The sequence below is a fragment of the Aquarana catesbeiana genome, linkage group LG02 (assembly GCF_042186555.1).
Source record: "Aquarana catesbeiana isolate 2022-GZ linkage group LG02, ASM4218655v1, whole genome shotgun sequence".
Classification (NCBI taxonomy): Eukaryota; Metazoa; Chordata; class Amphibia; order Anura; family Ranidae; genus Aquarana; species Aquarana catesbeiana.
The window spans coordinates 153,336,008-153,363,245 of record NC_133325.1 but is presented as its reverse complement, the minus strand read 5'-3'; the positions used below and the strand labels follow the sequence as shown (position 1 = coordinate 153,363,245).

At 42.6% G+C, this 27,238-nt stretch overlaps 1 protein-coding gene across 2 annotated transcripts in view; it reads left to right on the top strand.

Moving 5' to 3' along the window:
• Nucleotides 1-24,330: 24,330 nt before the first annotated feature.
• Nucleotides 24,331-27,238, top strand: part of PPP1R1A (protein phosphatase 1 regulatory inhibitor subunit 1A) — a 242,199-nt gene continuing 239,291 nt past the window's right edge. The window contains exon 1 of one of the 2 annotated variants that reach the window (XM_073613645.1): nucleotides 24,331-24,604. In XM_073613645.1, coding sequence (XP_073469746.1) covers nucleotides 24,524-24,604 — 81 coding nt within the window. In that variant the 5' untranslated portion in view covers nucleotides 24,331-24,523. The remainder of the gene's footprint in view (nucleotides 24,605-27,238) is intronic. The other variant, XM_073613644.1, reaches the window with a different exon arrangement.

Below are 27,238 nucleotides of genomic sequence, written 5' to 3'. Positions count from 1 at the left end.
TCGGGGCGCCCTGAGTGCGTAGCCTGTACTATCCCTGCATTATCCCCAACACCAGCCTGGACGATTGCCGTGCATCAGTGATGTCATTTCCTCTTCCGCGCTCCAGAGTGGTCAGTGTGGAGCTTTCCATGCACTGGATGCAGCGGTTCAGCCTGTTTACAGACTCCACACCCAGACGCCTGAAGGAATGAAATCTGAGCCGGAAACAAGATAACAGCACATCCCAGGACACTTTCCATCTCAAAGAAACACCCTGCGAACCAGTAAGTGTAATTGTTACACTAACTTTTATTTTTTCATAAACAAGCTACCACAGTTGACGCCTCTACACCCCTCATTTTTTCAACTCTTTTAATCATCAACCATGTGAGTTGCTAAATGTTGTACCTTCATTAAATGTAATCATATGGCTATACTTGGAGGCACCTCTTTTCTCTTTTATACTCTCTAGGTCCTGCTGGATTTTGCTTCTAATCCCCTGGTGGAGGCTTTCATTTGTGGATGGAAATTTTATGGTTACACAACCTATCACATTGCTATAATCTTTTTATATGGACTATAAACTGAAGGACTTATTACAAGCAGCCTCCCGGAACAAATTATGCTTGCAATCCAAGAAATGAAGAAATAACACTTTGCTACAATGTAAAGTAGTGAGTGTACAGCTTGTATAACAGTGTAAATTTGCTATCCCCTCAAAATAACTCAACACACAGCCATTAATGTGTAAACCGCTGGCAACAAAAGTGAGCACACCCCTAAGTTAAAATGTCCACATTGGGCCCAATTAGCCATTTTCCCTCTCCGGTGTCATGTCACTCACTAGTGTTACAAGGTCTCAGGTGTGAATGGGGAGCATGTGTGTTAAATTTTGTGTTATCGCTCTCACTCTCTCATACTGGTCACTGGAAGTTTAACATGGCACCTCATGGCAAAGAACCCTCTGAGGATCTGAAAAAAAGAATTGTTGCTCTACATAAAGATGGCCTAAGCTATAAGAAGATTGGCAAGACCCTGAAACTGAGCTGCAGCACAGTGTTTAACACCATACAGTGGTTTAACAGGACAGGTTCCACTCAGAACAGGCTTCGCCATGGTTGACCAAAGAAGTTGAGTGCACGTGCTCAGCATCATATACAGAGCTTGTCTTTCGGAAATAGACGCATGAGTGCTGCCAGCATTGCTGCAGAGGTTGAAGGGATGAGGGGGTCAGACCATACACTGCACACTGCATCAAATTGGTCTGCATGGCTGTCATCCCAGAATGAAGCCTCTTCTAAAGGTGATGCACTAGAAAGCCCACAAGCAGTTTGCTGAAGACAAGCAGACTAAGGACATGGCTTACTGGAACCATGTCCTGTGGTCTGATGAGACCAAGATCAACGTATTTGGTTCAGATGATGTCAAGTGTGTGTGGCGGCAATCAGGTGAGGAGTACAAAGACAAGTGTGTCTTGCCTACAGTCAAGCATGGTGGTGGGAGTGTCATGATCTGGGGCTGCATGAGTGCTGCCAGCACTGGAGAGCTACAGTTCATTGAGGGAACCATGAATGCCAACATGTACTGTGACATACTGAAGCAGAGCATGATCCTCTCCCTTCGGAGACTGGGCCGCAGGGCAGTATTCCGACATGATAAAGACCCCAAACACACCTCCAAGACAACCACTGCCTTGCTAAAGAAGCTGAGGGTAAAGGTGATGGACTGGCCAAGTATGTCTCTAGACCTAAACCCTATTGAGTATCTGTGGGTCATCTTCAAATGGAAGGTGGAGGAGCGCTAGGTCTCTAACATCCATCAGCTCCGTGATGTCGTCATGGAGGAATGGAAGAGGACTCCAGTGGCAACCTGTGAAGCTCTGGTTAACTCCATGCCCAAGAGGGTTAAGTCAATGCTGGAAAATAATGGTGGCCACACAAAATATTGACACTTTAGGCCCAATTTGGACATTTTCACTTAGGGGTGTACTCACTTTTGTTGCCAGCGGTTTAGACATTAATGGTTGTGTGTTGCGTTATTTTGAGTGGACAGCAAATTCCCACTGTTATACAAGCTGTACACTCACTACTTTACATTGTAGCAAAGTGCCATTTCTTCAGTGTTGTTACATGAAAAGATAGAATAAAATATTTACAAAAATTTGAGGGGTGTACTCACTTTTGTGAGATACTGTAAATCATGAATTTCCTATATAGCTTAAATGTTTTTCCACCTTTAAAGGTTGCAAAGTCACTACAAATAGTAAATTATTTTCTCTTTCTCACTTTTGGTGCATTAGTGAATGTTGCTAACAACAAAATAATATCAAAAATAGCACCTTTTCCCACACTGAACATAATGGCCAGAGGGAAAAATCTGAAATAATCTTCCATCTGTACAGTTGGCTGTCAGAAAGCAATCATGTCTTCTTGTCATGTAGCTCTTTTCTGCGGCGAGACTTCTGTGGTTTAACACACACTCTATTAAAAGCCCATAAAATCCGTGCAATTTTTATAATACTCTGTGCAACGTAATTATCTTTGTCACTTAAGTACATGTGTATGATGACAAAGCTTCAGGTATTCAAATCTAGTTTGCAAATAGACATGTTTAAATTTAAATTAACTACAATGTTTCAGATAAATCAACTTTTCAATTCATAAAGTACCATGTAAAAGAAGTTCCAGCAAGCAACAGTTTTAAAATGAATTATGTGACACAGGTGATAAAACTATTTTCGAATTATGAGTGACATAGATGGATCACATGACTCTTTAGTGATCATAATACTACTTTGCAAGAGGGCACAGTTAAGGCAAACCTAACTTGGACCAAAAATACTTACGTTTCTAAAGGTGCTGGAACGCAGACACCAGCTATATATGTGTAGCATCTGGAGTTTAGGCAGGGTTGCTCCTCACAAATTTACTTGCCAGGAATAATTATCCTGGTTGATTATTAGAGATCTGTTGATTTCTCCCAAAGTTTGGCCTTGTTGCACTTTTCTCTTCTACCACTAGGTGGCCGGGTACTTGGTGGTACTAGATATGAGAAGGGCAACCCAAGGTCAGCTTATGGGTATTTGGGGTATCTCAGTCAATGGGCAGGGGTTTTCTTGGATCCCTTGGCCTGCTGGGAGAGCCTATATATTCAGGTGGAGTCAGGTGATCTGTGTTCTGTGCCACTTGGACGGCTGACTGGGTGGACGTGAGTTATATTGCCCCAGCTTGCTAGGCCAGAGATTGGGCCTATCCCGGGGGCATCTGGCTGCTAGGCTGTCTGAGGGCCTATCCAGAAGCAAGAGAGAGAGCAGCACAGGTTTGGGACTGCGGCTTGCAGTACAACCAGAAGTGACGGTTCTGCCAGCTGGAGAACCTGTCATGGTCGGAGGTAGAGGGGAAGCTGTCGCCACTAAGAGACCATCTGCCTTATTACCAGGGACCACAGTGAGTAACTGAAGCAAGTACCGGAGCAGTATTCTCACCGAATGGGCACGGTGAAGAGTTGGGAAACTTCAGGCGGTGATCAAGTTAGGTACCCAGCCAGCGGAGGTGACGCTTGCAGAGCAGCCTTGTGTGACAAGCCAGGGACCGAGCAGGCCAGCGGGGTGAAACTTGAGAAGGATCTGTGAGTGCCAAGCTAGGGACCCAGCAGAGAGGCGGGGGTGACGCTTGAGGAAGATACAACCATGAAGATTGGTGGAGCTCAAGGGATTCAGTGGCAGTGAATCAGAGGGTCTAGTGAGAGACCGGGAGCTCAGTGTGAACTACCAGGAGAAGTTGTAGTGAAAGTGAAGGAACTGTTACGCTTTGTGTTAGGAACTGTTAAAGACTGTTGCTATAGGAAACAGCATCCCTGTACATGCAGATGTGGTGTCTTGCTGGAGGCGCTTTCCCTGCACAGCTGTCTTCCTATTGAAGTCTCAGAGTCTACTAATTGAACTTGCAACTGCTTAAGGGTGTTCTGGCCCTAACCCTCTTTCCCCCATAAAAGTTTGTAAGAGAAATAAACATCTCTTTTGCATTCAAGAAGTGTCTGGTGCCCGATAACTTTATCCACCTTGCACCCACCATGCCTCACAACCCACCATATACAGAAGGATGTAACCTATCTCTGGCCCTCCAGGTTTTTATTAGACTGAAGGAGGCCGGAGACCTTGCTACATATGCTAGTCTTTAAATCGATCCATGTGTCACGGTAGAGCTCCTTGTATCCTATGCTCAGAATGTACAAAGAGCCTTGAACTTTTCTAAGCTTTACTTCTATCCGTCAAATGCCCGGTCCTCTACTGACAACTGAAACTCTGGTATTTGGCAGTAGAATGATAGACAACTGGCACAGAATACACAGAGTGTTAATAAAACACATTTAGCAATGTTTTTACCTTCATATTCAGTTTTAAACATTCTCGAAGAAATAACATGTAGATATTACTTTGTATGTTTATTACTGAGAAGTTCAGCCCAGTGACTCAACCAAGTTGGGTTAAACTGTTAAATATTTGGGGCACCATTCTGGAAGAGCCCTTCTCCTTCTCTCTGAGACATGTTTATGTGTTGTGTGCACATGTCAGACCTATCCAGGTGTAGAGGAAGATCTAAAGAAATAGTGGTATACTTTCAAACTTCTACTTTGCTAGTCTGTGGTTACTGGTTGTGTGGAGATTTCTCTAGGCCTGGATCTTGTGCCATTTTGGGTATTCAGGGACCTACCCTTCCTCTTTTTTTCCTGGTAAGGTTGTTGGGCAATACATTTGTAGCGCATCTCCCATAGAAGCCGCTGATAAATAGGGATCCCCTCCCCCTGCACGGCCAGACACAACAATTTTCCACATGCACACCTGAGTCAGGAAAACAGTCCAGCAACTGTTTTATTTGTTTATGTAGCCAAGTCCCGAGCCTCTTCAGGCCTAATGGTCACCTCTAGAGTTAGGGACAGCTGACATCCTTCTGTGTAGAGTGGGTTACGAGGCATGGTGGGTGCAATGCAAGGTATATTCATGGGCTCCAGACACTTCTTGCAAAGAGATTTATTTTCTCTTAAACAGAACTGTGGGAGAGAGGGTTGGGGCCAGGACACCCTTAAGTAGAAGCAATGTTAATTGGCAGACTCCGAGACTTCTAAAGGTAGACAGCCATGCAGGGAAAGGCACCCAGCTGGACACCACATCTGCATGTGTAGACAAGCTGTCTCCTATTGTGATAATATTGAACAGTTTCTAACATAGGTTGTAACATACTCTTTCACTTCCTCACAATCTCCTTTTTAGATCTTCACTCAACTGAGCTCCCAGTCTATCACTTAGACCCGTTGATCCACTGCCACTGGATCTCCTGAGCTCTTCCACTCACTGAGTGTCTTCTGGCCTGCTTGGTCCCTAGCTTGGCACACAAGACTGCTCTGCAAGCATCACCTCTGCAGGCTGGGTCCCTGGCTTGACACCTGCTGAAGTTTCCCAATTCTTCACTGTCCCCAGTTGGTGAGAATACTGTTCTGGTACTTCAGCTACTCACGGTGGTCCCTGGTAACAAGGTGGGTGGTCCCTTAGTGGCGACAGCTTCCCCTTTACCTCTGACCACGACAGGTTCTCCAGCTGTCAGAACCATAAATTTGGTTGGACTGCAAGCCGCAGTCCCAACCATGCGCTGCTCTCTTGCTTCTGGATAGGCACTCAGACAGCCTAGCAGCCAGATGTCCCTGGGGTAGGCCTCCGATTCTGGCCTAGCAGCCTGGCGCAGTACAACACATGTCCATCCAGACAGCCATCCAGGTGGCACAGAACCCCTGATCACCTGACCTCACCCAAATAAATAGGCTCTCCCAACACAAGAAGATCCCTGCTTATTGGCTGAGATACCCCATCTATTCCTAATCTGTCCTTGCAATGTCCTTGTCTTATCTAATGTCACCAGATACCTGGCCATCTAGTGACAGAAGAGAGAAGTGCAGCAATTCCAGAATTGGGGTGGAATCAATTGATCTCCTATCAATTGGCCAAGGCAGGTAAATACAGGCTATACCTGGCAGGTAAATTTACTAGCAACCCTGCCTAAACATCAGGGTGCTACATCTATTAGGGGTATGGAACTTGTATGGGGGTGGGATTATTATGGAATGCTCACTTGACTGGAACAAAAGTCTCTTCAGGGACACTTCAACTATATACACTCTCTATATACATTCCTCCAGCACATCACTTGCAGAACAAAAATAACAGATCCAGCTGGCACACTAGTTAATAAAAAAACAAAGGCAACAGGCAGATAAAGCAAAGGTCCTTTACAGGCAGGGACCGCGGGCCCATTTGGTGTGTAGAAAAAGTCCCAGTGTCCAGCTACATTCCAGTGGCTACTAATCCCAGCACCACCTCTTCAGGCACTGCCAGCCCACCTGGCTGCATCTGCCCCTTTCACTAGCCCTCCTGGCTACTTCCCACAGTCCTCTCAGACTGCCACACTCACCAGCTACCTTGCTGTCTTCTCCCTGGAGATCCCCTGGACGTGCTTGTTTGCTCCTATGTCCTCACTGTTGCTCCCGTGTCTCTAGACAGGACTCCTCTTTGTGTTTTCAAGGATCCCTTCAGCACTTGAGCCCCAGGCCCGAGGTCACCCCCCCCCCAGACTAGACTAGGGGGCTACCCTCAAGGGCCTCCGACAGCCTTCCCAGTTTCCACCCAAACTTCACACTGCCTCTGCTGGCCTGACTGAGTATTTAAGAGGTGTCCTCCCCCTGCCAGCTTGAGGTCCACAAGCCTAGGTTAACTAAGTGTCTCTCAGTAGTGATTTTTAACTTGCCTCTGCAGTACCTGACTGAGTGGAGGCACCGACTAAGTAGTTTTTAAGGGAGACAATTCCATGCTCCCAACATGGCTTTGTTAAAACTTGGGTCAAGAGAGGATCTTGACCCTGAACTTAAGTGGATGACCAGATTCTTTAGTAAATCGCTACATTTTTACATGTTGATTAAGGAGGAAATATCATGCAACAGAGATACATTTACAAGCTTTTTAAAAGCAGACCTATAGTCTACAATGACGTCTATACTGTCCCAGACTCCCCACACCGTCTTATACTGTACAATGTAAACAATGTTTAAACCAAGCAAAGAGAAAAAAAAAGGTGAACACTACTACCATCTTTGGCGACAAGTCAGCTCAGCATTTTCATCTGCATGTTAATGTAAGTTTTTAATCCTAATGGTACAATCACAGCAAGCTCCAGACAAAAGTTTTAACAGATTTACTAATGTATATATTTTTAGTTTCCCTAAACTTACAATGTAAGATTATACATTGTTGAGCTTCATAGTCCTAATTTCTGTGCTGGCACAATTTAATATTTAATTCATCCTGTTGGCAAAACATGCAGTCATGCTCTTGTTATGGTATTTTAAATAATCTTTGAAATTGGCTTTTGTGTTAAAACATGCAGTAAAATGCATGCCTGAGTCTGCCATATGCCTTCTGGGCCAAATAAAAATTGTATTTTATTAGGAAACCCATATGCCCCAGTCTATTTGTTTCAGTACAGTACAGTCTTAGTTCTTGTTAACATTTTGCTTTTTCCCATCTTTCTTATTTACCAGTATGAAGATTTCTCTAAACGATTTTCAAAAATATAGGGAGTCTATACATGTACACTGTATCCAGTCTTAAACCCCTCACATGAATGGCTTCATAAATCATAATTGTACTGCCCATTGTTACGTTTTTTAAGCATAAAAGATAATGGGGTAAATTCACAAGAGGATATTGCATATTTGGATCATGTAATACATTTAACCCAAATATCTTATGCGATATTAAAAATGTAAATTCGCCACAGGTGTATGCAGTATTTACCACAAGAATTGCTCAGTAAATACCACATAAACCTGTTTAAAAGTCAATTCACAAAAAAGTAAACAAAAACATTCATTAACCACTTGAGCTCTAGAAGATTTAACCCCCTTTGAGACAAGGCCATATTTTGCTATTCAGCACTGCGTTACTTTAACTGGCAATTAAACACGCAACGCTGTACCCAAACTACATTTATATAATTTTATTCCCCACAAATAGAGATTCCTTTTGGTGGTAATTGATCACCACTGGGTTTTTTATCCCAATAAGTGCATATTGATTGGTTTGCGTGAAAGTTATAGGGTCAACAAACTATGGTATATACTATACTGGAATTTGTATTTATTTATTTTTTTTATACTTGTAATGGCGGTGATCAGAGACTTAAAATGGGACTGCGATAGTGTGGTGGGAAATCTGACACTAACTGATGCTGGGGGGAACTGACTAACTGACACTGACATCTCCAGCCACACCAATACAGTGATTAGTGCTAATAATAATGTGTAATATACTATGTACTATACACTGTCACTGTACTAATGACACTGGCTGGGAAACGGTTAACATTTAGGGTGATCAAAGGGCTAACAAGTGTTAATGTGTGTTAATGTGTGTACTGTGTGGGCAGAGGGCAGGCAGGTCTACATGGGGAGCGGCTGTGGGAGCTGCCCAACCTTTTAAATTAACAAGCAGGTGATGGATTGCTTGGACACGAGGCAGTCCTAGCAACCAATCACTTGCTTGTTAACAAGAAGCATTGGGCAGCTCCTGCCCTTAGTGCAGACCTTCTCTTTCTTCCACCCTCTTTGCTGTGAGTTTACTAGGAGTGGCAGTGGCAGGCATGGAGGGGGCTGTGATTGTAAGTGTAGCACTACCCCCACAGGAGCTGCTGGTGAACGGTTCCCCTACTCCTGTACAGCCAGGCAACAAGTATTTTCCACTCTCATCCAGTCACAAGAAACAATCCCTGAGCTTGTTTTTTTTATTTTATTAGGGGTGATAACTTGGATGAGGTAAAGGGGTTATGGGATGCCCAACCTGACTGAAATGATAGATGGGAACAACTTCCTTCCTCTGTACAAAAATCTTGGACTGTTCTCCCACCTGGCCTTAAACATTCTTCGGTTATCAAAAGCAAAAGCCCCTTAAGGACTAGGAACTCTCAGTCCCTTTTAGAAAATAGCACAGTGTGTTGTAAGCTGCATTCATTAGTATCTCCACTCCTCCGTAGAAACTGCTCCCAGCTCTACTGCCTGCAGGAACTAACAGCCCTCCTGGCTTCTTGTCAACCAGCCCACCTGGTTGCTCCAAAGATTGCCCAGGGCAAAGGATAGGAAGGGTTATGCACAGCACTGCCCTCCTGAAAGCTTGCTACATGCAGACTCTCACCTTATAAATCACTGAGTGTGTTGATGTCCTCCGTGCTCCTCAGGCAAGATTCCTTTCATATCGCACTGCTGTCAATATCTTCCCAAGCCAGCCCGAGCCCAACCCAGGAGTCCCTTCTAGGCCACCAGTCTCCTCAGCACTCCATCTTCCATCCGAGTCCTCTGCTGGAATGGATCCTCCATATTTAATGGCTGACTTAGCCACCCTGTCACAGCATTCTGCCTGGGGATTGGCCAAGTTTCCTCAAGTATGCAGATCAGTCCTCCTGGCCTCCGCTTACTAACTTCTAGAAATTTCTCCAAACATCCAGATACAGGGGGAGATACCAGAGATCTGCCTCTGTGGGTTATCCAGCCTGACCTGCAGCAAACCCTGACCCAATTCCAGACTCTCAAACTAACCATGAGTCTTAGCATAAATTTGCCTGCACTAACACTTTTAGCACACCAGAGGGTGAGTCATGATGAGGGACTTTGGGGGAGCTGTGATGTGAGGGGGGCTATGATATGGGGGGCTGTGATTGTAAGGGGGGACTTTGGAGGAGCTGTGATATGAGAGGTGTGTTGTGATATGGGGGGCATTATGATTTTAATAGGGGGCTTTATTTGGGGGGACCTGTGATATGGAGGGCTGGGGTTGTAAGGGGGGGCTTTGGGAGAGTTGTGAATTGAAAAAGGGGACCTGTTATTTGGGAGCTGTGATTGTAAGGGGGGACTGTGTTTGGGGGAGCTAAGGTGTGATAGGGGAGCTGTGATATGGGGGCTGTGATGGGAGAGGGGGAAGCTGTGATGTGGGGGGCTGTGACATGAGAGGGGGAGCTGTGATATGAGGGCTGTGATGTGAGAGGGGGAGCTGTGATATGGGGGGCTGTGATGTGAGAGGGGGGAGCTGTGATATGGGTGGCCTCTGATGTGAGAGGGGGAGCTGTGATATGGGGGCTGTGATGTGAGAAGGGGGAGCTGTGATATGGGGGCTGTCATGTGAGAGGGGGAAGCTGTGATATGGGGGGCTGTGATGTGAGAGGGGGAGCTGTGATATGGGGAGCTGTGTTATAAGGGTGGGTCTGTGATTGCAAGGATGGCTGTGATGTAAGGAGGGCTGTGATGTGAGTAAGCGGGGCTCTGATGTGAAAGGGGGGGGGGTCTATGATATGAAAGGGAGCTGTGATGTAAAGGGCACATGCACATAAGAACACACTGTCCCTGCCTTGCCAGACCTCTAGGTAGGGGTGAAGAGCCTATGAAGCTTGCACACTGGGGACGAGAGGAATCCGCAGAAGCGAAGCAGTGGACAGCAGACAACTGAAAAGAGTTTTTTTGTTAGTAAATAGTTTTATTATAAATGTAGTTTAATGTCTGTTTTTAGCTTTTATTGTTTCAATATTTAGGCTTTTGCTTAAAGGGACAGTAAAGAAAAAAAGTAAAAAATAAATAAATGCTTTGCTGTAATTATGTATGATGTTATTTGATAATATTTAAATTTACGGGTGGTGTTAATATACTGTATAGGTGGTGTTGTTATGCTGTGTAGGTGGTGACATTAAACATTTATTTCGAACATAGTGTCAAGAAATTCTGTGACAAACACATGTAATGTGAGCAGTGCGATATATAGGTGGGGCTTTGTGTGGGTGTGGCTTGTGTGGGTCGGGACACCAGGGGCTCTATGATCTCCTATTGCCCGGGGGCCCAATGAGTTGTCAATCTGTCCCTGCTGGTGACTGTAAATTAATGCCTTGACACCAACAGTACACATATATGCGGCCTCACTGGACTGGACTTTTTTCTGTGGGGTCGCATATATGCGTATCTGTCTTTGTGCTGGAAACGTGCCACACAGTGCGCTCCCAGAACAGAAACCGGGCTCTCAGCAGGCACCCCAGGTCCTGTACTAACGATCGGGACCCAGAACCCCTGGTTCCAGGTCACCTGATCGCTGTGATAGCCTCTGATTGTGAATCCCGCCTCTGTGTTTCTCTCTCTGTGATTGGAGAGGAAAGATTGATTGTATCTCTCTCTCTCTCTCTCTCTCTCTCTCTATCTCTCTCTACTTGCAGAGAGAGAAACAAACAACTGTGTGTAAAAATACATAAATAAAAGAAAAAATAAAGAAAAAATACCTAGATCAAGGTTTGATCTAGGTCAGTGCCAGGATTGGTGTTTGGGTCAAGTAAGGGTCAAAGATCAAGGTCAGGGTCAGTATATTTTGAGCAGAATTGTATTTTTTTTTTTTTTAATTAGTATTAGTGTCAGTTAGTTTCAGTGTAATGCCGTGTACACACAGTCGGAATTTCCAACAACAAATGTTCGATGGGAGCTTGTTGTCAGAAATTCCGACCGTGTGTAGGCTCCATCGGACATTATCCTTCGGAATTTCCGACAAACAAAACTTGAGATCTGGATCTCAAATTTTCCGACAACAAAATCCGTTCTCGTAAATTCTGAGCGTGTGTACACAATTCCGACGCACAAAATTCCACGCGTGCTCTGATTCAATTACGAGACAGAAGCACTTGGTCTGGTAAAACTAGCATTCGTAATGGAGATAGCACATTCGTCACGCTGCAAATTTTTCATCTTTTAATGCAGTGCATTCTCATCTTCTTTATAATGCTAGAAGAATGAAGTTGTTTTGCTGCAGATATTCACACAGAGTTCTGACACACTGATTTCTTTATTATTTCTCATGATCTCATGAATATATATTTTTTTTTCGTCAGATCTCCATAATAATGTTTTTCATTTTTGTTTATAGTGATTTTTTTTTTTATCAAGATCTCCTTTTTTTTCTATTTTTTTTTTCTAGTGCTCTCCATAATATTGTTTTTCGTTTTGTGTGTCAAGTTAACACAACACCATTATTATCTTGTATTTTTTAACCTCAAGGAGGTTGTTTGGTGTTGGTGTCACTTGTTAATTTGACATTGTATTTTGGAAATGTACCTGCCTACTCACAAACAAACTGTCCTTTTTGAAGTAAAACACATAGGCAAGTATTTAATAGGGAGCACAATCCGGTCCAGGACTCCAAGAGATCAGGAACAGCAGCAGATGGCATATATGTCCCCAGGCTGTGGTCCTACACAGCCTGCATATTTTGTCAGACCAGACTGAACTCAGGCCATCGCACTCTTGTATTCCTTCCACTCTTCCTTCCAGGCTTGCTTCCAGGCTGTGGTGTTGGAGTTGTGGCAGGAGATGGAGGAGGATGGTCGAGCTCACACAGGTGGGTTTTGGTTGTGAGTTGGCCCCTCAACCCCTTATTTAGTGTCAGATACATAATTTGCTCACAGATGAGGCAGTGGCCCTCCTCCATTTCCTGCATTTTGCATACAGCCATGGAGGCAAAGGCCTCTTGAAGAATGGGGGTGGTTCTGAGGGCATTAGCCTCCCAAATCAGCCCAAGTGCTGCCTCCTCCACGTTACTTCCCTTCCTGGCCCTTTTGGTTGGAAGGCGGAGGGGAAGGACCTGGAATTGTGTCAGGCTACTGGGCCGGGCCACCTCCTGGCTGCCACTTACCCCCACCACCTCCTGGCTGCCACTTCCCCCCGCCACCTCCTGGCTGCCACATTCCACAGCCTCCTCCTGGCTGCTACATTCCACGTCCTCCTTCTGGCTGAGGCTTTCCTGTGTATGAAAAAAGGACATAGTTTTATTTTTTTGGTTCATCAATCACACACAATTTCAGCTCATGATTGTTGCAAATTGAATGTTAACAAATAGAAAAGACTATCATTCTGAGCCCAGCGTTTTTCATTCTTGTCCCAAACATTTTTGGCCACTACTGTCTATTGATATGTAAAACACTTTATTAAATCAGCAATTAGTGATCAATAATAACATCTAGTTACCATCATTAATTTTACAACAAGAACTATGTAGAATAGGGATGAGCTTGATGTTCGAGTCGACCGTAAGTTCAACTCGAACTTCGGGTGTTCGCCTGTTTGCTGAATAGTGAACAATTTTGGGTGTTCGCGGCAAATTCGAAAAGTCTATGGGAGAAATCAAAAGTGCTAATTTTAAAGGCTTATATGCTTGGTATTGTCATAAAAAGTGTTTGGGGACCTGGGTCCTGCCCCAGGGGACATGTATCAATGCAAAAAAAAGTATTCAAATTGTACGTTTTTTCGGGAGCAGTGATTTTAATAATGCTTAAAGTGAAACAATAAAAGTGAAATATTCCTTTAAATTTCATACCTGGGGGTGTCTATAGTATGCCTGTAAAGTGGCACATTTTTCCCATGTTTAGAACAGTCCCTGTACAAAATTACATTTCTAAAGGAAAAAAAGTCATTTAAAACTACTCGCGGCTATAATGAATTGTCTATGGGAGAAATCAAAAGTGATCATTTTAAAGGCTTATATGCATGGTAATGTCATAAAAAGTGTTTGGGGACCTGGGTCCTGCCCCAGGGGACATGTATCAATGCAAAAAAAAAGTTTTAAAAATGGCCGTTTTTTCGGGAGCAGTGAAACAATAAAAGTGAAATATTCCTTTAAATTTCGTACCTGGGGGGGTGTCTATAGTACACCTGTAAAGTGGCGCATTTTTCCCATGTTTAGAATAGTCCATGCACAAAATTACATTTCTAAAGGAAAAAAGTCATTTAAAACTACTCGTGGCTATAATGAATTGTCAGGTCTCAGCAATACAGATAAAAGTCATTGAAAAAAACAACATGGGGCCCCCCAAAAATCCATACCAGGCCCTTTGGGTCTGGTTTGAATATTAAGGGGAACCCAGAACCAAAATTTTTTAAAAAATGCATGGGGGTCCCCCCAAATTCCATACCAGACCCTTATCCGAGCACGCAACCTGGCAGGCCGCAGGAAAAGAGGGGTTCCACTCAATATTCATACCAGACCCTAAGGGCCTGGTATGGATTTTTGGGGGGACCCCCATACCGTTTTTTTTCAATGACTTTTTTCTGTATTGCTGAGACCCGACAATTCATTATAGCCCCGAGTAGTTTTAAATGACTTTTTTTCCTTTAGAAATGTCATTTTGTGCAGGGACTGTTCTAAACACAGGAAAAATGTGCCACTTTACAGGCATACTATAGACACCCCTCAGGTACAAAATTTAAAGGAACATTTCACTTTTATTGTTTCACTTTAAGCATTATTAAAATCACTGCTCCCAAAAAAACAGCAGTTTTTAAAACTTTTTTTGCATTGACACATGTCCCCTGGGGCAGGACCCAGGTCCCCAAACACTTTTTATGAAAATAACTTGCTTATTAACCATTGAAATTAGCATTTTTGATTTTTCACAATCGTGTCCCATAGACTTTAATGGTGTTTGTGTGTTCAAACTAATTTTTTGCCTGTTTGCATGTTCTGCTGCGAACCGAACCGAGGGGTGTTCGGCTCATCCCTAATGTAGAACAATGCTATACCTGGCTCAAGCTGGGCTCCTCCACTGCTCCCTGGCTGGAAGGCCCAGGTTGGACCTCGGCAGCCTCAGCTGGGGTGGAAGGAAGAGTGGAAGAAGTGGATGACTCCACCATCCGATATCTGACCATTCTTCCCCGCGCCCACATAGAGAAACTCATATGTCGCCGACACCACCGCCAACATCACAATACTATTAAACCCTTCTAGTTGTAATAGTATGACCCTGAATTGGGGGGTGGGACTATGTTTCCCATCAATTTCCCCTCCGCAGTTGGGAAAGTCCCACCGCTGGGCAAATTGGGAAGCCACAGTCTGCCATTCCTGTGGTGTTGAAGGAAACTATGGAGTCAAACAAGAAAAAACAAATTAGTAATTTTGCACATAACATTGCAAGCAGATTAGACACAAACATTCTTGGCCAACATCAGTATTAACATTTATTTGAAGGAGTATTTAAAGACAAAAATATAAGGTCCACTTATTAGATTCCTCACCCTCTCTGATGGCCCATTGTAAAAATTTTAGGGGGGGGGGGTATGTTTTGGACAGGTAATCCTCTCCACTTCATTGAGAGATGAATGCATAAATAATGTTACTTTGGCCAGCCCCTCCTTACTTACACTATTGGCAGCCCATTGGACAGGTAAGAAGTGTCATAATCCAAAAATATAAATACACACTGTACAAATTGAAGCACTTTTTTACATTCTGCAATTACCTTTCAAGATAATAGGATAACAAAACTTTAAACAGTACCATTTGAAAGTATTTAGGCAGGCCCTTTCACTACAGGCTTTGGTGAATTCATCCATAAATATGACCACAAAAGAGGTAGGTATAGTGTGTATGGGTTGGAAAAATTCAGCAGATAGAGGATTGGTATCGGTTGACTTAGTGGTTGGGGGGAGGGAGGGTTCCAAATGATTTTGGGACCCCCAAAAAAAGCCTCTGGCACTCGACATGAATTTAAGCACACAAATAACATTTAAACACACTTTAGGGGGTGTTTAGGGTAAAGAACTTCTATGGAGCTGACAAAATACATTGTTGAGTGACTAGGCTAGGTGTGTATGGGCCCAGGATAGCATGCTGGGGAGGTTAGTGAAGGCAAATATGCATGAAGGACAAAAAAGGAAGTTTAAAAACTTCCAGCATGCATGAGAACAAAGAGGACATTCACAGCATATTACAATCATGGTAATTATGAAAGAAATACAATACATTAGCAAACATTAAATACATATAATGTGATGTTAAAGGAGAAATCTTACCTTAATATAGTCCTTCTGAAGGACCTGTATAATGGCAGAATAGGTCTCTGGAATAATGATCCCCAGAGCCTGCGGGGAGATGCCTGTTGAGAACTTGTGTCCTGCAGACTTCTCCCTGTCACCAAGTACCGCAACATGGCGACTAGCCTCTGTTCGGGAGTGATGGCTTGCCGCATGCAGGTGTCCTGCTTCGTAATATAAGATGACAGCAAAGCCAACAGATGGTGAAAAACGGGGTCCGTCATCCGGAGACAATTCCTGAAATCATCAGGATTATTCTCACGGATCTCCCGCAACAAAGGCATATGAGAGAATTGGTCACGCTGGAGTAACCAATTCTTTGTCCATGAACTCCTCCCCGCCCTGTTCATGGACTGGGCTTGGGTCAAAGTAAGAACCCCACACAAGCCCCCGCACAATACGAACTCTACGACAAGTACGTAACCGCAACATGGCTTCAAAATGGTCAACTGGTCAGAACAAACTAACAGAAAGCACTGAAAAACAGAAAGGCCTGAGAAGAGCGAGCTGAAAATCAGAAACAAGCGGACAAGAACGCACTGAAAATCAAATACGTACTATAATAATACGCACTGAAAAACAAATGTGAACTGACTACACGCACAAACAAACAGCTACGAACCCACAAGCACAAACCGAAGAGCAGTAAAGATCTGAAAAGCATGAGGCTGAAAAGTGTGAATCGTGTCTCACCAAACTTCTGCTAACATGAGATAAACACGAGATTAGCAGAAGGAGCCCAAAGGGTGACACACTGGCTATTGAACTTCCCTTTTATAGTGCTGTCGTACGTGTTGTACGTCACCGCGTTCTTGACCTTCGGAATTTCCGACAACATTTGTGTGATTGTGTGTATGCAAGACAAGTTTGAGCCAACATCCATCGGAAAAAAAATGGATTTTGTTGTCGGAATGTGCGATCGTGTGTACGTGGCATTAGTGTGTTTTAGATAGGATAAAAAAAAAATAAGCAAAATGTGCACTGTTGTATCTAGGCTGTACTACGACTTCAAACAACAAATAACAAATGTGGTATCGCTTGTTCTTTGGTGGTAGATTATAGTAGTAACAAGAAATATACAGCTAAATTTAAAAAAAAAATCTCTATTTTTACTATTTTGGGCCAGTTATCCTTTGATAATAATAATAAAAAAAATAAAACAGGAGATATCCATTACCATTTACCACCAAATGAAAGCCCAATTTTCCTGATAAAAACAAAGGTACAATCCACTTGGATGCACACAATAGTTGTGATGATATATACTAACACATGTCAAAGTTGCAAAATTGTGCTTAGGCATTAACATTTGTTTTAAGCTTATGCATAAAGGAGTTAAAGAAGACCTTCACCCAAAAGACAATGTGGTTTACCTGGCCCCTTCCCTCTACTATTGGGTATTTTTATTTTTTTTGTGTTTTTATTTTTTTTTGTGCTGCACTTCCTCTTTTCATGCCTAGGCGAGAATAACATTTCATACATGTGAACCGTGAAAGGTTTTGCCAGGCCTTGGGACCCAGGCACAGCACAGGCCTTTAGCACATCTGCACACATGCTGTGCACAAGTGCATGAGGGTGGCTTATTGAAGGAGGTTGGGGCATGAGCAGTTGCTGTAAATAAATAAGTGCAGCGCTAAGGTTGCAAAAAAACTAATTTGCATAAATTATATAAATGTGACTTAAACATAAATATATCAAATTAACAGAGATTCATACATGGTGAAATGTGAATCAACCAAAGAAAAAGTGAAATTTCTGAAAAATACAGGTATGGTGAAAAATGTGCTAGTATGGTGACTTTACCATAAATCAGGTGAGAGATAGAAATTAGGGTGTTAATATTAAACAGAAACACATCAAATAAACAAGGATTAACACATAATGAATGTGAGTCCAAACTCAGAAAAAATGAGAATAATTTCTGAAAAATGTGCTAGTATAATAATGTACTAGTATAACAACTGCACAATAAACAAAGTCCAAAAAACTAAAATGGTGATATGTAAAGTCCAAAAAAATCCAATTAGATGTGCAGTCCCGTTAAAAAAGAAACATACAAAAAAAAATGCAGGTATAATGAAAAATGTGCTAGTATGGTGACTAAACCATAAATAAGGTGAGAGTTAGAAATTGGGGGTGTTAATATTGAACAGAAAGACATCAAATAAACAAGGATTAACACATAATGAATGTGAGTTCAAACTCAGAAAAAATGAGAATAATTTCTGAAAAATGTGCTAGTATAATAATGTGCTAGTATAACTGCACAATAAACAAAGTTCAAAAAACAGAAATGGTGAATGGTAAAGTCCAAAGAAATCCAATTAGATGTGCAGTCCCGTTAGACATATGGGGGATTCCAATTACCGGTATGAACTGTGAAGGAAAAAACAGAAGTACCATCACCATAAACAGGTGGGAGGCTTACCAGATCTTATTGACTTGGCGGGGCTTACACCACCCAAGTCTGCAGAGCTTATTAGGTTGAACACATCTGTTGGAAACAACTGGTCCTAGGTCTGTGTCAATCAATCGACCTTGGACTGTCACTGAATAGTAACTTGAAGGCTCCAATCATCGTGAGGAGGGTGGAAGGTAAATGCCAGGAGGGATATATCATGCAATGAAAAGATGGGCTAACATAGCTTTATACCGTATAAAAAAGGCAATTTATTAAAAATAGAATAAAACACTCACATTTGGAAGAGTAGAAAAAAGCATGTGTATAACAAAGAGCGATGCAAACAGGAGGTCCATCCGACGCGTTTCGACTCCACAGTCATCATATAATTTATGCAAATTTGCTTTTTTGCAACCTTAGCGCTGCACTTATTTATTTACAGTTTTTGCTTTTTGTCTACAAGCTGTGCTGGCTGCTAGGTTGCAGATTCACAGCGCAGTATTCCTTTAACTTTATTTCATGAGCAGTTGCTGGACAATCAAAAATGTTTAGTTTAATGGAAACCTGTAAAGAGCAAAATGAGGGATCTGCTATTGCTGGCCTCTTAAAAAAAAAAAAAAACTGTCTGGCTGCCTCTAACTTCAGCTCTCTCTTTACCCTGGAACATTCTTCTGGAACAAACATACAAATAGCATTTTCCATAACAGATCGGCATTAGTAGCCTACATATTTCTCTCAACACAGTACTAAACTATGTATGTCTATTCAAGAAAGACAGAAACTCCAACAAATAGGTTCATACGTGTTGACCCCTTAAGATCCAGGACATCTGAAAAAATTCAGTTCAGGGCTGTCTAAGGCCATGATTCTAAACTCTGGACTCTCCATAAACTTGGTCACTGGGATGAGCTCTTGCCTTAGGACCTACTACATGGGGTTAAATTAATCAGGGCTGGAGCAGAACCCAGTTAATTCAACCAGTAGAGTCCCAACACCTCTATAGCATTTGTTCCACATTTCTTCACATGCAGGAATTCCTAGGACAGAATATTTCCCTGAAATACAAGACTGTCCAGACAAGAGTTAATTTACTAATTACAACTCTACATATAGCTTTTCAGTGGATAATGCTGTTCCATCAAAGACATAAGTCTCTTTAGAAACAGCTCCACTAGGAAATACTCCATGCCAATCAAAGTTGGAACAACTTCCTTCTATTGTCCTTGTGCTCTATATTTCCAGATATAGTTGAAAACGTATTCCCTGCTCCAAAAGGGAAGAATTTGCTCAGTCCACAGGGAAAGAAAAGTTTTGTTCTCCCAAAAGGAAGTGCCCGCACTGTGCACATTCACATGATCATGCAGTGGGTGCCTCCTCCCAGAGATCAGAGTTCTTCCTTAGGTCTTCCCTAGGCCCCATCCTTTAAGTCAAGTGTGTTCCTGTGCTTGCAAACCTGAAGTAGGTACCAAGCTTCTCCCAATAAACAACATGTCTAAAAGGAATGTAATAAACCAAAAAACAATTTCGCTATTATAGATCAATGAACAGTTATCAAAACCAAAATGTTTACTCTCCAGTCCTGCTGGCATACGTTTTTCAACAATACAGTACAAAAATACAATCATACATAATATCAAGGGTCTGGGTACAACACCATCATCCCAGTTTTTGGGCTCCTTGCACACTACTCCCTCAGAATTAGGACATATTAACTTAACCTGGTCTTCATCATTGCCCATAGCTGAACTCTTGTAAACAACTGTTAAAATCCTTTAACACTAAGGGCAAAATTTCTGTGCTGTTTTAGAACATGAAGGAGCTCTCAAACACCCCACTCTTAAATAGCCTGCCTGTGCTGGTCCACAGCTTTTACCTGTACATAGGAAAATTCCAAGTTGTATTGCATTTACACATGAAGGTTAAGGTATTTTTGCAGCCTGGAGAATTTAGTAAGTTTTTACCATTTCCCTTCTCCGTATGGGACGTAGGACTTCTCAGGGGAGACATCCCAGGCTTTTAGTATTGCAGCTGGGGTCTCAACCCTCTCTCTGACCTCTTTGGAGTCAGCTAGATCTACCAAGGCTAAACCGGAGGAGCTTTTTCCAGTGGCCTGCTCTACTTGGTTCAATCAATCTTATATTCACAAGAGTTGCATCCGCAGTGTTCCAGCTCAGGTCCAAGTACTTAGTTTCTTCCCATCAGAAAGTCCCACAGTTTTGGCAACAGACCCAGAAAGAAAACATCAGCATACACCTGTGCGGTTTTGACATTGCGCTACTTCAGCACGCCTTCAAAGCCAACTATCAGTGCCATTTAATATGCGGCTTGCTGATATCTGTGTGACTTTAAAGCGGACCTTCAGTCATTTTTTCAACTTTCCATCCATTAAATATTCTGCCCTTGTTGTTTTAACTTTTTTTCTCATTTTTTTTCTGCCAGTAAATGACTTATACAGCCCACTTCCTGTTTCTTGTCTGGTAAAAATCCAAGGTTTATGACATCAAGCATAGCTCTCTTTCTCTCACTCTCCTGAGAGTTTGTCAGGCAGGGAGGGGGGAATGAGTCATAAGAGGGCCAATGAGGGCTGCGGAGCTTTTAGTTCCACTTAAAAAGGGAAGCCCATTTCCAGCACCAGTCCCATTGCTAATGGGTCCACACCTGGTTTCCTATCACTTGCCATTATAGACAGTATCTAGCCTTCTCTGTCGTAACTAATTTCTACCTTGCAGACATGCATGTTAGAGCCCTTTAAAAGATGTTATGGCCACCATGCTTATAAACTCTTATAGCAACCAATCAAAAGGTAGGAGACTTTCTGCCAATCAGGGCCCTGTATCCTGCCAACTAAGCCAAACATGTAATGAGATTTTACTTGTACTATTGTACAGTAACCCTTTAAGTCTGGGATATCAGTAAAATCTCAGTTCAGAGCTAAGACCAAGATCCTAGACTCTGGATTCTCCACAAACTTGGTCATTAGGTGGACCTCACATCCCAGGACCCACTACATAATACTGAGTCAATCAATGCTGGGGTCCCTAAGACTCAAGGGAGTAGTTAACCGGTGTGGCAGAAGACAGTATTTTATACTACGAGAGTCCCAACACCTCCATAGTGTTTGTCCCACATTTCCTTACATGTAGGATTTCCTTATGAGAAAATATTTCTCTGAAATAAAAGAATGTCCAGATTGGAGGACAGTTGATTCCTCCCTTATTACACTGTTTCCAACACAGGGGCGGACTGATAACTCATGAGGCCCCCGGGCAATAGGAGATTATGGGGCCCCCCAGGCAATCAGAGATTATGGGGCCACACAGTATACACACACACAGTATACACATACATGTACACACAGTATACACAGAAAGATGTAAAAAAACCACAGATTTATACATACTGTCCCTGGTTTTACTGAGGCTGGCAACCCTGATGGGGCCCCCTAGTGGCCCAGGGCCCTCGGGCAGTGCCCGAGTGGCTCAATGGTCAGTCCGCCCCTGTTCCAACATATAGATTTTTAGTGTTCAGTGCTGTTCCATCGCAGTCAAAGGGCCCTTTCACACCAGCGGTTTGCACTCCCATCAGCAGAGGATCCGTTTACAGATCCCCTGCTGATCGAAGCAGAGAGGGGTGGATGTGCTCAGTTTATGCAGAGCGGACAAGGACAAACCCTGTTCTGCTCTTTGGGCAGCCGGAAGTAATTGTCCATTTACACCTGGCTGCGTCTGATCCAATCCATCCAAACGGAAGAGGATGCAGTTTTTTTAGCAGGTCTGATTGGACCTGGAGGTAAACTGATACAAGTCCTTTTACACCCACTGGTCCATAGGAATACATGGAACATGCGATCAGGTCTGCCTGAAAAAACTGACAGATGGACCTGATCGGATCACCTGTGTGAAAGGGCCCCAAAGTCTCTTTACAAACTACTCCACTAGGAGAAACTCAAAGTTGGCACAAGTGCCTTCTATTGTCCTTCTGCTCTATATTGTGGAGTAAATGTGACAATTCATTTCCCGCTCAACAAGAGAAAAAGTACCTCACTCCACAGGGGGAAAAAACCCACTCCCCTTAAGGGGGGGTCCACATTGTGGGCACTCACATGATTAAACAACAGGTAACAGAGAACTATAAACCTTAGCGCCTTTGTATAAAAAAAAGATCATCAAACTCCAGCTGCAGTAAAAAAAACTTGCTAATAAACAAATGGCAAAGAAGCAAAGTAGGAATGCAAAAACAGTTTGCTGCGCTTAGGGTTGGAAGTGGTCCACTTCCTGAGGATGGCTTTGTGATAGGCCAAAACATCGAAGGTTACATCGCGTCATCGCATCTCTTCCGCCCATACGAACCTACCCGGAAATTGAGCAGAACGCAGCAAACCGCGGCTTTCCTTATCAGGGCCGATTACCCTTTACAATCACCTGCTACACACACTGGGTGCCAGGACTATAAGGCACTTTGAAATGTGAGTGGAACTATTTTAATTTGTGTCTTCAATAAACCTGGTTGCGCAATGAAGGTTTTCCTTTGTCATTTCCATCTATATTTATGAGGTGCACCCTTGCAAGAGACCTAATTTCAACAGGCCCCCTAGGGGTATCCCCACATGCCTATTAGACCATACTAGTGATAGTTGGTCAACATCCAGGGTGAGTGTACATCTATGTGGGGCACCCAGTCTGAACAACATTGCCATGGGTGATGTCAATTTAAGCACGAGCACTTTATTTCATCACCTAATGGGATTTTATTAACCCTTTGCATGTTCTGCATTTTTTTTTTTGCATGTTCTGCATTTTTTTTTTTTGCATGTTCTGCATTTTTTCCCGTGTTCTGCATTTTTTACATGAATTTGATCAACCCTAAGTGCAAGCAAACTGTTTTTACATTAAACAACAGGTACCTCTTCCCAGAAAAAAAAATAAATCATTGGGAATACTTCTTAATGCCAACCAACAAACTAACTATACCACTCTGACCTTTATATAACCTCAGCCTCCAGCCAGAGACTAATAGCAAGGGTTGCCAGGCACCTTGACTGCTGACCATAGTCAGCATAGGTCTACATACTCCTACGCATATGTCTATGGTGGTACAGACTAAAAGGATATCATCTGTGAACCAGCAACACATGAAGGCTGATATACTAAATCAGCTGAGACGCTAAACACAATATATTTGTGAATTTTCACTTCAATTATCCAATCACGTGAACAGCAATATCCTCTTTACTTATGTACATGGTTTGGCTAGTTGGATTAAGTGAAGATTTTTAACCCCTTTGGTAAATCAGCCCAAAAATCTCACTGCCTATTTTTTTAGGAATATGAACCGATAGCCTGTATGTTTTTCATGCTCCATGGGAATGATCCTACAGATCGGTCACCAATCACTGATCAGAGAGGGGCATTGTGTCCTCTCTCATGTAATATGGGCACCCTAACTATGGAAGAAATAATAAATGCTATATGAAGTATACGTAGAGGGACAGGTCATTCATTTTTAGGAAGCATTGCTTCCTATTGTCTATCTTATTATGCCATTCCTTACATTTTGTATAACTCTGTAAACAGCATATTTTATATTTCTTTAGGTGAATATTTACAAACTTTGTTGATCAAGAATACGGGGAATATGACCACTGCAACTATCCTCCTTCTCCATGGGGCATACTGGGTTAAGGGATTAATTCCTTTCCTATAAGTGATTACTTACCACTTACGGATCTGCTCAATATTCTTCCAAGCGTTAACCCCTACGCTGCTGACTGTCACAAGCAGATCTTAACACATCATATGGGATAAGTAGGCATTGTATGGCTGCTCTGAGTATTTAAAGTGAACTGGTGACCTTTGGTAAATCCTTGATTGAATTAGAAAACTAAAGCCTCTACTTTTGTATTGCAAGTATGTAAATATTTGTGCATTGTGTTTATGAAGAAGATAAAGGAAGCACACATCCGGATGATGAATATTTTTACGCGTACGTACGATAGTGTGTGTGTATATGTGTGTGTATGACAGTGTGTGTACAGATGGAAGGGGGGGCAGGGGGAATACGGGCTGCTTAGGTTTAGCCAATCCTCCTCATTGCTCTCAGAGTGGAGACAGGAGGAGATAAGGGGCTGGCAAAATCCTTGTAACCTCAGAAAGCAGAAGCTGTGCAGCACATCCCTGCGGAGAGACTACACTGACCCTGTGCTGAGCCTCTATACACAGCATGGAACCCAACAGTCCTAGAAAGATCCAGTTCACTGTCCCACTGCTGGAACCGCATCTGGACCCAGAGGCAGCAGAACAGGTAAGCAATAGGTGCTGGAGCTATGTTCTTTATGGGAAATCTAGCAGACATAAAGGAAGGCATGGGTTACATTGATCTGGAGACGGAAAATCTATTGTACAGTGCATGTGGGAGAGGGATGGGAAGGGAAGAAGAGTGATCAGGACAGACATGGGAAGGTTCTCAGCTCTATTTCACTGAACCAAGGTGAGAGAGTGATAAAAGAACACAAGTGCTAAGAGGAATAGAGGAGGGGGGTGACGGATAAGAAGAGCTGCAAATAGTGAAGGAGTGAGGGGACAGCACTGGAAAAGGTCACTGGCAAGCTTGAAGCTGTAATTAAACACTGCTCATCTGCTATGTGATGTGCCGCTGTGTGCCCTGAGATGGGAGTGCCAGGGCTGTTCTCTAACGATCTTGAGGGCTAGACTCTACCTATAGGGCTATTAACTCTATAGGGCTAGACTATAACTATCTATAGAGCTAGTCTCTATCTATAGGGTGCTGTCTAACGATCTCTAGGGCTAGACTCTATCTACAGGGCTATTCTCTATCTATAGTGCTAGTCTGTAACTATCTATATAGCTATTCTCTATAGGATGTTCTCTAATGATCTTTAGGGCTAGTGTCCAACTATCTCTAGGGCTAGTCTCTATCTATAGGGCTATTCTCTAACTATCTACAGGGCTATTCTCTATCTATAGGGCTATTCTCTAACTATCTACAGGGCTATTCTCTATCTATAGGGCTATTCTCTATCCATAGGGCTATTCTCTACCTATCTACAGGGTTATTCTCTATCTTTAGGGGTAGTCTAACTATCTAAAGAGCTATTCTCTATAGGGTGTTCTCTAATGATCTCTAGGGCTAGTCTCCAACTATCTCTAGGGCTATTCTCTATCTATAGGGCTATTCTCTATCTACGGGGCTATTCTCTATCTATCTATAGAGCTAGTCTCTATTTATAGGGTGTTCTCTAATGATCTCTAGGGCTAGTCTCCAACTATCTCTAGGGCTATTCTCTATCTATAAGGCTATACTCTAAAAGTGTCAAGATCTATTCTATAACAACAATCTCTAAGGTCATTTTCTAACAGTCTATGAGGCTATTCTCTAAGCACATCAAGAGCTATTCTTTAACTATCTCTAAGGTAATTCTCTAAAAGTCTCTGAGGCTATTCTCTAACTGTGTCAAGGGCTATTCTCTAATGATCTCTGGGGCTATTCTCTAATGATCTCTAACAGTTTCTTGGTTTATTCTCTACCAGTCCATGGGGCTATTCTCTGACAATGTCTAATGCCTAGTACACACGATCAGAAAATCGGACGAAAAATACAGATTTCAAAGTGATCGTGTGATAATCTGATTGTTAGTACGCAGCTTTGGAGAACCAATCACGTCAATTCATGCGAAATTATCCAAAGGAACAAGCACAAAAATGCTTCTCGTACGATACCAGAACATACAATTTTCATTTAATCATTACAGTATTCATCCGCAAAAAATCAGAAGAGCAAGACCACGCATTCTTGGAAATGAAAGAATACATTACAATACAACACAATACATCACTTCTGAAGTTGTATTCTGTTGTATGAGAATTTTCGGAACTTTATTAACTTCTTTATTTTCGATATGAGACTAGTATGCTACAAAAATAAAGGATGACCATTCGTCCAATATTCTCATCGTGTGCACGGGGCTTAATAATGTCTAGGGTTGTTCTCTAACAGTCTCTAGAGCTATTCTCTGAAAATGTCAAGGGCTATTCTCTAACATTTCTAAGGGCTGTTCTCTAACAATGTCTAGGGTTGTTCTATAACAGTCTCTAGAGCTATTCTCTGACAACATGAAGGGCTGTTTTCTAACAATTTCAAGGGCTGTTCTCCTGCAAGCTCTAGGGTTGTTCTCTAACAGTCTCCGGGGCTATTCTCTAGCAATGTCAAGGTCTAATCTTTACCAATCTTTAAGTTTATTCTCTAACAGTCTCTGGGGCAGTTCTCTAACCATGTCAAGGGCTATTCTTTAACAATTTCAAGGGCTATTGTCTAATGCCTAATACACACGATCAGAAAATCAGATGAAAAATACAGATTTCAAAGTGATCGCGCGATAATCTGATCGTTAACACACAGCTTTGGAGAGCCGATCACGTAAGTTCATCCGAAATTATCCGAAGTAACAAGCATGAAAAACATACAATTTTCATTTAATCATTACAGTATTCATCTGCAAAAAATCAGAAGAACAAGACCATGCATGCTTGGAAATGAAAGAATACATTACAATACAATACAACACATTACATCACTTCCGACGTTGTATTCTGTCGTATGAGAATTTTTGGTAATGTTATTAAAGTGTTTGTTAACCCCCCAAAAAATACACATCCTGGTCCCTTAAAGCAGATTACACAGCACAGTGCTTGTTCTGTATAATATGCCCCCCTCCAAACTGTAAAAAAAGACTCCCTGAATCTGCTACTTCCTGTATGCCCTCTCTGCGCTGACCACAAAAATCAGGGCTGCTCAGCCCCGACCACCGTGGTCAGAGTACATCCCTCCATCATAGGTATCTGTCCCCTCTCCTCTCTCCCCCCTCAGCCCCTCCTTCCTGCCTGTCATCTCCCTCTCTGTATCTGTCTCCGCCACGCC